At 38.8% G+C, this 9,974-nt stretch overlaps 1 protein-coding gene across 1 annotated transcript; it reads right to left on the bottom strand.

Annotated features, from left to right (window-relative positions):
* Nucleotides 1-2,413: 2,413 nt before the first annotated feature.
* On the bottom strand, nt 2,414-9,828 carry ebag9 (estrogen receptor binding site associated antigen 9). The gene is made up of 7 exons (XM_082551460.1): nt 9,513-9,828; nt 9,096-9,190; nt 8,701-8,782; nt 8,411-8,566; nt 7,104-7,214; nt 6,633-6,724; nt 2,414-3,241 (listed from the first exon to the last, which is right to left on the bottom strand). Exons 2-7 carry the CDS (start codon nt 9,176-9,178, stop codon nt 3,124-3,126), a joined length of 642 nt encoding a protein of 213 aa, XP_082407586.1. The 5' UTR covers nt 9,179-9,190; nt 9,513-9,828; the 3' UTR covers nt 2,414-3,123.
* Between the last annotated feature and the right edge of the window lie 146 nt (nt 9,829-9,974).

Raw genomic sequence — 9,974 nt, forward strand, 5'->3', positions numbered from 1 at the left:
GGTCAGTGCAGCTCTGAGTCTGCTCACATAAGCCTTTAGTGATTGCATAATACCCATCACATTCAGTGAAAATTAAAGCAAAAAGCTGATTAAATCTACATGAGCTAACACTTACATCTTTGCTACAATGGGTCCATTTCCGCTCTAGCTGTAAGGAGAAATGCTATGTTGACATTGCATAACCATGACTCCTCGGTTCATAAGGCATCTGAATCATCAGATGCTGTAATCCTCATATCAGTGTAGGGATGCTAGATTAAATGAGTGGGCAAGCATTGGTTTGAGCATGAGTGCACGCCAGTTTTGTTTTTTTTGTTTTTTTAAAAGAACACTGGATGTGACTGCACCCACTTAGCTTATCCCCTTTCTGAAGACTGATGACTGCACTTTCCCTTTCTGAAAGTGGGTCAGTCTCTGAGAGGTTTGGCAGGCAGGCCGGCAGAGTCCCCAGGTAGATGGGACTGACATCATTATGATGGAGGTCAGATGTGTGATGACAATAGTCCGTCAGTACCTTCTACAGGCCAGTTTAGCATCAGACAGTTTTGATACTGGAATCTTCATGCATGCTGACGCTTGACTCTAATGCGTAAATGATTGATCATGAAAAGAAATGCTTTACAACATGGTAACCATCCTACATTAGCCTATTAGCCACATTGCTAACATTTATGGACTTGAGAAAGTATTATGATACAATAAATTCTCCACTTCTTTATTTCAATAGCTGGGCCCATGTCCTCATTTTAGGTTTGACAGCGTTTTAGTAGGTAAAAATGAATGCTTTGACATGAATTGAGCTGCGGTTTGGGGAAGGCCTCGAAGGGGACTAGCAACGGCTCCCGGGCCTGGCAGATCTCCATGCACTAAATAGAAGTGAAGAAGTTAAAGAATTGAGAACAAGGAGGGTGGGGCACGTAAACGAGAATGAACAGCTTGCAGAACTGGGGGAACCTATATAGATGACAACCAGAACGAGTGTTTGGAGGCGTGGTCCTGCTCCTGAAATTCCGATACATAATCTCCAACTAAGTGCAATCGTTAACACAATCTTTAAGTTTGTGTCACTCCATCAAGGTTTTGTCGCATTTTCTCCCCTTATTCACTTCTGTAGTTTGCAGCATTTTTCATGAGGCTGGTTTGCAGGTAGGAGATTAAAAAATAGAAAGTTCTAGGTCAATTTTATTTTAACATGATGATGTCAAGGGAAGAGTCTATACATATTTCTGTTTTGCGGGAATGTAATGGCAATTCCACCAATAGCTTGACAAATTTCAATAAAAACCAGAGTGAGATATTGGTAAGGTTCATCCTCTGGGGACCATCACTGATGGTAACATTTTACAGAGCTCTTTCCAATAGAGTTTTATTTCACTGTAGAAACAAGATGTTTGCCAAGTGGCCGACACCTAAAAAACACTCATAGACAGTGAAAAAGCCTGAACATAAAGGTTGTATTCATGAAAAATTATTACCTTTCCCACAATGGTTGCTGGAGTTATTTTACTATTTACATATCAGGCGTAGCCAGATTGTCTTCAGTCAAAGATATGAATCAAAATTTATTAAAAACCCGTGTAGGTCTAATACAGCAGAGATACAATTTGTCAACTCTGGACTCATTACTTTATATTAGTCCTATGTTGTGCTCAACCACTGCTATTTTTACCATTAAGCATGTGTGAAAACAGGATTTTAATGATTAATTTCTGAAAAAAAGAAATCACGACGTGCAAAATTTAAAAAGGAAAACATGACATGCAGCCTTTCTCAGTGAAAATAACGGGGAAAGGGCATTTCCAAAGAAAATAAATCCACACCTGCTTTTAATTTCATTCTTGAATCTATTCATGCTCTAATTATTTTCATATTCATTTTATCATTGAAATTTTAACAGAAAATTTGTCAGTAAATCATTGAATAATATTAACCCAGATATGTCTTCTTTGACTTGCTTTGCACCATTTATCACAAGTCATGGATGAACACATGCTGTATCTGCACTTGCCAATGTTTCCATGACAACACTGACTGGGAATTTCATTACAATGATGCATAACAAGATGCTCAGTCAGAAGCACTTACTTAAAATGATGTGCTAGGAAACGTTTATCCATCAGCCTATTATTTGCCAAGATTACTGTATGAGTGTCCATTGTGATGATGACCCATGTATTTTAAGTACTGGGTCTCTGCAGACAATTCATCAACTATTTAACAGCAGAGTAAGATTTCCTCCCCCAAGATAAAAGGGGAAAAAAAAGACGCATCGATCACTGGAAATTCTCCTTCAATATTAAGGGCTGACAAAAATGAGTGAATGGCAGAGAGATGCAGTGAGATTACCATGGGAACCCACAGGTAACATCTGCATTGGCTACGTTCTAGTCTACCATCATGTATCCACACGCACTTTGAAAATTTCCAGCCTTCATTTTAATGCAGATTTCCAGCAAAATAAGGGCCATACAGCACAGGGAGATAATGTGAAATATAAAAGCATCATTCATTTAAAAAAAAAAAAAACAAAAGAAAAGAAACAGCAAACAGATCAGTTGTCAGACAAAGACATAAATATTTAAAAAAAAAAAAAATCAAGCAAACCAAGGGATTTCACTGGTATTCAATGATGCATAAAATAAATTAGACGTCCTTGCCTTTTGAGGTTGTAAAAATTACAAAAAAAGAGAGAAATGTACTCCCTGTGTATGTTTCAACAGGTAGCACAAGTACCGGTTTATTTACAAATGTTCCTGGAAAATCCAAAATGGAAGATTTTCCAACAGATTTAATCATTATCTCAGAAAGCCACTTCTGACCTTTAACCTAAAATGATCTGGATGGTATTAACAAAATCTCCCTTAAATCTCCCTTAAAGACCAAAATGACCCTGCCACATGAAGAGTGAGAATACCCGCTGCCCTCAACATTGCCATGTTTTATGCCGCTGCAGATGGAAAACACACTAAAATGCTGCTGGTGGAAAAAAGGAGGAGGACAATCTGCTAACATGTGAGTAGTGTACAGTAAGAATCCTGGTAGGTTTGGTGACTTTAAAGACAGAGCTAGCATCTTTGCCCCTCCCCCACCCCCAATTGCTCAAAAGTGAGCCTCTTTAAAATGTTATGAGAGCTTGACGGCAATTTTCTGCTCCTTCTTCATCATTCTCTGGGCTTCTTTCTCCATCTTTTTCCTCTGCTGCTCCATGAAGCGCTTCTCTCTCTCAGCCATCTTCTGTTGTCTGTTTAAAAAACAAAAGCAAAACACAAAATTATAGTATAAAAAAAATAATAAAAATAATAGGTGACAGGAAGTGATGTCACACCAAAGCATGTCACCAAAAGCTAGGTCAGCTGAGAATGGGGGAAAACAAAACCCTGCTTTTTGTGCCACTGCTGACAAAGTATTATCAAACACTGCCATCTGGTGGCCATGAAATGAACATACACATTTAGAAAAGTGATGACTGCAAGAAGAAATATAATGGGCCCATTATTCTCGCTGTATTGATGTTGTGTGCAAACAGTGATGTCGCCACAGTTCGGTATCATTTTATACCAGCACTGAGGGTGCGAGTACCGGCTGGCGTATTCTACTCAATGATAGGTCATCACTCAGACAAATCTTCCACATCAGTGCAAGCATAGGAAGAGAAGTCAAAACCAGAAGCAAAGAAATAGTTTTTTTTTGTTTGGGGTTTCCCACAAAGTCATCTGTATCTGTATAATCTGTGAATACCTGAACATCTGTAGTGATCATCAAATAGCAGTACAAAAACAAAAAACTAACTAACAACAATAACCCCCTGCCCCTCCCAAAAGAACAAAACAAAAAAACCCAACATTGTACACTCGTGTTCTAACTACAAAGACGTGAGGTGCACAAACAACCGAAATGCCAAAGTGCAGCTTTCGGCAGCGGATGCGAGACCACTGTTGACGTGCAGTGCCGTTCACAAGGACAAGAGACGGCGAGCATAATGGGCTCACGAGACTTCTTTGAGTTGTGTGAGATAAAAACAAATGAAAAATTAAAATACTTTTATAGAGCTATGTTGTTGTTTGTTTTTTTAATCTGAACAAATAACACCATCTATTAGAGCAGGGGTGTCAAACTTATATGAGCTGTGGGCCACTGCTGGCACTGTCATCTCATTGGCAATCCACTTTAGTGTTCAAGTAGTACAAAAAACCCCAAACAAACAAGAAAACACCCAAAAATATTTCTGAAAATACAGTGGGGTTTTTTTTTTTCCTTTTAATATATTGTATAACAAGACAAAATTGCAAACGTGAACGCAATTCTTTTTCCTCACTCTTAACTAACTGAAGCCATTCATTGAACTACCACATAATGGTACTCTGGTACTCTCTTTCTGGCTCATCTGCAACTAGAGCGAAAGCAGTTTGCTTTGGCAAAGAGAACAGGGTCATAAAATTTTTCATACAACAGAATACAGTTGCCTGAGTCTTAAATATTGCTAAAACTGAATTTCTAACATGGTGCTTAAGGCAGCAGATTATTTGAAAGGCTCCGCTAGTTTGCATCTCAGCCCTGCATAAGCCTTCACTTTAAAAATCCACTCTCAGGAGCAGTCCAAACGATAGACACTCAACCCTTTTAGTTTCTGTGCAGACACAGAATCTGCCCTGTTTTCCATGCTCACAGCTTCCATAAGTGCATCATAATCCTCCAGTCCTGTCACTCCAAGACGTGCGGTTTGTCAGCATTCCTCTGCCTGGCTAAGTGTCATGTGACATTGCTTCCCCCTCACATGCTGCTTTCTCCAGGGCTGTATCTATTTCTGGCAGGGATGCAGCATATTTGCATCAAAGCCTAGAGTAACCCAGGTTGCTAGGATATCGTGCTGGTGAAAGAGAGCGTCTTAAATGCTGCTTTGCATATCATCCAAATCCGCTAGCTTTTTTGGGGGGGTGACAGGAATCCTTTTATTAGTTTTCTCTGAGCATGATGACACACCTATTTGAGGACATGTAGGGGACATTTGCCAAGGCTTTTTCCACTAAGGTGATTTCTTTGCTAGCTAACGCTGCTTGTATTCAGCATTTTAGGATTTTAAGTCTGTTGCCTGCATGTCAGTAATCCTGTGTCAGACAGTAATTCCAGGCTTCAGGGAGCATCTGCCCTGACAGCACTCTGAATCCGACTAATTACATTCTGTGGGGAGAATTTAGCTGAAGTTTTAAATTGGTTTGTTTTCTGCAGCTGTTTAAAAATGTCTGCTTGATGAATGACAGATAATCACTTTCCGAGGTGTAAACATCCACCGGCAACCTCATTTCCCTTTCTCCCTCTCTTTGTCTGCCCAACAGAAGGGCAGGTCTGGGCTGCTACCATTCATGTGGTGACAACCACGGAATCAGGCCTCCGAACCCTGAGCAGTACCTCACCCCTCTGCAGCAGAAGGAAGTGGCCATCAGACACCTGATCAGACACAGTGGGTTTTTTTTTTTTCCTTTTAATATATTGTATAACAAGACAAAATTGCAAACGTGAACGCAATTCTTTTTCCTCACTCTTAACTAACTGAAGCCATTCATTGAACTACCACATAATGGTACTCTGGTACTCTCTTTCTGGCCACACGCGTGAAAGGTCTTCTGCTATAATTTTATTCATATTTAACAAAATAAAAATGCAGGCATAAGTGTACACATTAGTTTTTGACTGCTAGCGAAAATTTTTCTCTTTACAAATAACTCTCTTACTGAACTAACATATGTTTGTACTCTCCGCCCATATTGCCTTCATATTAGATAATTTCCTGCTTATAAAAGAACTTATTTTAACATTGCACTCAGCAACAAATAAATACTCCCCAACAAAAAAAGTAACTTCAAGGACCAAACTGTATTATATTTCTAAGTCAATATAAGGGCCGCAAACACCGGTGACGTGTGCCGCAAGTGGTCCCCGGGCCGCGAGTTTGAGACCCCTGTAATAGAGGATAAGCTAAAGGAAACTAGAGGAACTAAATATGAATTAACTGCTAATAACCAGCTATGTTAACAATCTATGTTTTTTACACCAAGATTAAGAAATTCTGTTGTAAGACTGGAAGCAAAGATTTCTTATTTTTCAGTTTAGACACCTCTGTCCTCACTGGTAGGAGGTGTGAGGAAGAGATGCAAGGGACCCATGTGTTTGCATAATAAAAGGTTTGATCACTCTCTTGTTTAACATAATTTCCCCCTAGTCTGCAAAAAATTACAATTAAAAATAAAATAAAAAATAAAAAACAGCATTTCACAGGAGGCATCTACTTGGGGTCATTTAGATGACAGCTAAGAAATCCAACTATAACCTGGTGTGCATTAACACAAGGATTGTGAATAATAATCTTTTACAACTGTGTTGTGTTGTAAAAAATGTTTTTCTGTGTAAATACAGACAGATTGTTGTATGTGGCCATGAAACCTGTTGTTGTGCATTCCTCAGTCTTTACTGCAATCAAATCTGGGTTCAATGACAATGTGTTGGAATTGTATATTAACATGGTTAATAACATAAAAAACACTCCTTGTTCCTGTTGTTGTGTCATAACTGGTTAGTTAAGGTAGCAAACTGGTATTTGCTGTATATAGAAGCAGATGAACTCTTGACCCATTTACCTGAGCACCTCCTCTGCCTCCCAGGCAGCATCAGACTCATCCTCCCAGGCATTTGTGTCCTCCTGCCAGGTGTCCATTTCACCCAGTTCAGCCTGTGGAAATTAACAGTTTGCAGTCTTATATACAGAGATAACACTATGATAACATTTTAGTCGGGAGCCTTTGATGTCTAATACATCATAAACGTCAGTTCACACAAGAGTGTTGCAAACTGCATCAAAATTTACTGAATCAGTGGAATAAGAGAAGGGGATTGGTGCATTCTTTTGAAGGCTTACTGAGTCATTCTGACATTTGGGTTTTCTAAGATTCAAGTCCTGCAGCTTTAATAATTTTTTTCACAAGCCTATTTACTGATAAAAACAAGTTTTGCTTTCCTTTGATGGCCAACAACTTCTCCTGCATAATTATACAATTATTAGCATACAGAGTGTAAAACATAAACAGTCTTCCAACAATAGTGTAACTTACTGAGGGGGGAATGAAAGTCATCATATCCTGAGAGGCTGCCAACCTGCTGGAGAAGCCTGCTGAGCCATCAGGCACCAGATAGTTCAAAGGTTCCCTTTTCTTCAACACAATCTTCAATATGAAAACCAGAAAAAAAGAAGAGGAGCTTAGAGTCAAAGTAAAAGGAGTTAATGTTGAATCGCTGCTCAACTATTAATAGGAAGGACAAGCTGAGAATGGGAGATTTTCAAGCAATCACACTGTTACACTACAAAAATTGTATGTCTAGAAATGACAAACCCAACATTTTAAAAGCACTTTACTTCTGCACTCAAACAACTTCTAATCAGTGGCTGCAGGAATTATCAGGCTATGTATCAAAAGAAGACGTTTCAATCAAAAGCCATGGGTTTGGATCACAAGAAACATTTGATCGCATTCAAAGCATTAATAGCAAAACCTTTACTCTTTACTGTATCTGGATGCCTACAGAATATTTATGTCATGCTTCTTGGTTTAGACAACAGTTAAGAATTTGCTAAAAATAAACAAATAGATTTGCTAAAAACAAACAAATAGAGTTATATATTAGATGCCATTTCTTGTTATTACAGGAAATCAAAGCTAAAGTTTTAATATTGCAATGGAATACATAATTGAAACTCTGCACTGCGTGTCTCTTGTTTTACATCTGCCCATTTCTAAACTGAGTAAAAAACAAAGACTAAGATCGACACTGTTTGTGCAAATTACTTCTAGATGCTACTCTTAAGTTTCTAATAGAATATACATTTTATTAACAGCCCCTCGTAAGTAGCCTGACACCAGCTACAGTTATAATATTATTCTTAGAATTTTCTGTGGCATGGATCCATTTAAAACAGTTGGAAAACAAATAGTAGCCTTTCCCTTTGAAGCGGCAACTTTTTTCCGCATCTTCATTGTATTTTGTATCATGTTTGCTTAAGTCAAACACAATAGTCACGGCTTCTTTTTTTTTTGCTATTACAGTTTTTCCTCATTTACAAAAATAACCGCTTTTCCATCTCTGACATTGTAATGACACCTACGACTCTTCAGTTAAAAAAAGCCAACCACATAAACAAACTATAAATTCCATGACATAGAGTGGCCCTATTACACTTCACCTTATTTTCTGTCATATTTACACTGGTATAATTGTGTATACTCAGCAAACATTGTCAAAGTTCACCACAATTAAGGAGCTGAGCCTCACAGGTGAAGTTTACTTAATAAAAGACAAATTTAAAGGGGTTATACACTTTCATAGACACGGCACAAACTGCTTTGACTTGTTGCAGACATACCTTCTGTGTTTTTCTGATGGTGGGAGCCATGTCTTTGAAGTAGTCCGGCTCTTCATCTACATCGTTGGGTGGAGGGGAGACATTGCCGTTGCCACCTTCAATCTTAATACTTGTAGGAGCCTCTTCATCCCAAGAGCTCCATTCCTCAATCTCTGGCTGTGCAGACAAAAATAAACTAATAAAAACACAATAGTGCCTGAAAGTTATTTGTTTATGAAAACAAGAAAATTGTGTCTCCCGTATGGCAGCCTCTTCTCAAAGCAGTTGCTGATGACTGCTGCAGTACATGCCTGTTTTGGTACAGATGATGAAAAATCCACTGTTGTTGGGAGAGTTATTTGATCACCACTGAGTTTGCGGCCCCTTCCAGTCCTGTGTTACACAATGAAATTAAACTCTCCATTATTATAAAAAGCAGAAACTGCACATTACAGAACACCACAATCAAATCTCTTTACTGTGCATTGTGACAACCTTGCATCCAGCACATGCACAAAAAAGGATCTCTAGTTGTGGTGCTGATGCATGCAAAAATCGTGGTAAATGCTGTGAGTTGCTGTGAGTTTCATAAAGCTAGAACAATATTTTTTAAATCCATATCTCCTATTTTATTTTCAAAAATATCGTAGTAGTGTAAAGATAAAGGTCTCATACATGCTGTAATGGACAATGCATTTGTGCTTACCTGCATATTAACCTTTTAAAGAAAGAAAGAAAGCTGGCTAGGCATGTGCAGATCTTAAAAAGACGGAACTGAGAGATGGCCATGATGAAATTGAGCTGGTGGGAAAGAAAAGGAAAGATTTCTGCATCTGATTTTGCAAGTACGGACATGACTTGTATGCTCCACTTGCAGCAAAGCAGACGAATATTTACACAGGACTGCGCGAAAACAAAATCTGTAAGCGTTTATAAACGCTTAATCTCGAGAGCCGTGCCACGAGCACCTCACTGAAATACGAACCCGTATTTATTCACCATAGAATAAGACCGAGCTTAAGGCTAACGTTAACAATGCAAGTTCTTTACTCATGAAAACAACCGAGCTGTACCTACTAATAAAACATGCGTCTCTACAATCATAAAAAAGATACAAACTCACCTTATAAGATGCCAATAGACTGTATGAAAGGCAACTGCTTCCTTCTTGTGTGGCAGAAGAGACAAGTTCATTTATTTGCTAACCTCTGCTTGCTAGCTTAGCCCACAGGAAAACATATTTCTGAACCCTTTTAAACTATTCCTACGACGACACATTGGCGGTGACAGTTTAATTCACTGTTATGTCAAAACAATAGCGGTATCAGCTCCGCAACCCAGTTTTGTTTCATGACAAAAGTCCTAAATTTGTGTCGTCTCTCGTCTCTGTCCCATGGCTGCCATCTTTGAACTGGGAGGAGCAGAAACACAGGAAGCGTGATTGTGCTGTATTCAAGTGCTGTTGGAAAAAAAAGGGAGAGTATGTAATACAGGAGAGAATGGAGAAGACATGCACTGTATGGCTTTATGGCGAAGAACCTGCACTACAGATTTTATGCTGGCTTTGAGAGAGTTGATGGTCACA

Source organism: Aulonocara stuartgranti (assembly GCF_965226115.1).
Source record: "Aulonocara stuartgranti genome assembly, chromosome: 11".
Lineage (NCBI taxonomy): Eukaryota > Metazoa > Chordata > Actinopteri > Cichliformes > Cichlidae > Aulonocara > Aulonocara stuartgranti.

What these genes read in the sequence shown, in the direction of transcription:
- ebag9 (XM_082551460.1), bottom strand. Translation starts at nt 9,178, where the DNA reads ATGGCCATCTCTCAGTTCCGTCTTTTTAAGATCTGCACATGCCTAGCC. An exon ending in CATCATCTGTACCAAAACAG is followed by an intron (nt 8,567 to 8,700) that starts GCATGTACTGCA and finishes TTGTCTGCACAG; the next exon opens with CCAGAGATTGAGGAATGGAG. An exon ending in GAGGCAGAGGAGGTGCTCAG is followed by an intron (nt 3,242 to 6,632) that starts GTAAATGGGTCA and finishes TTTTTTAAACAG; the next exon opens with ACAACAGAAGATGGCTGAGA.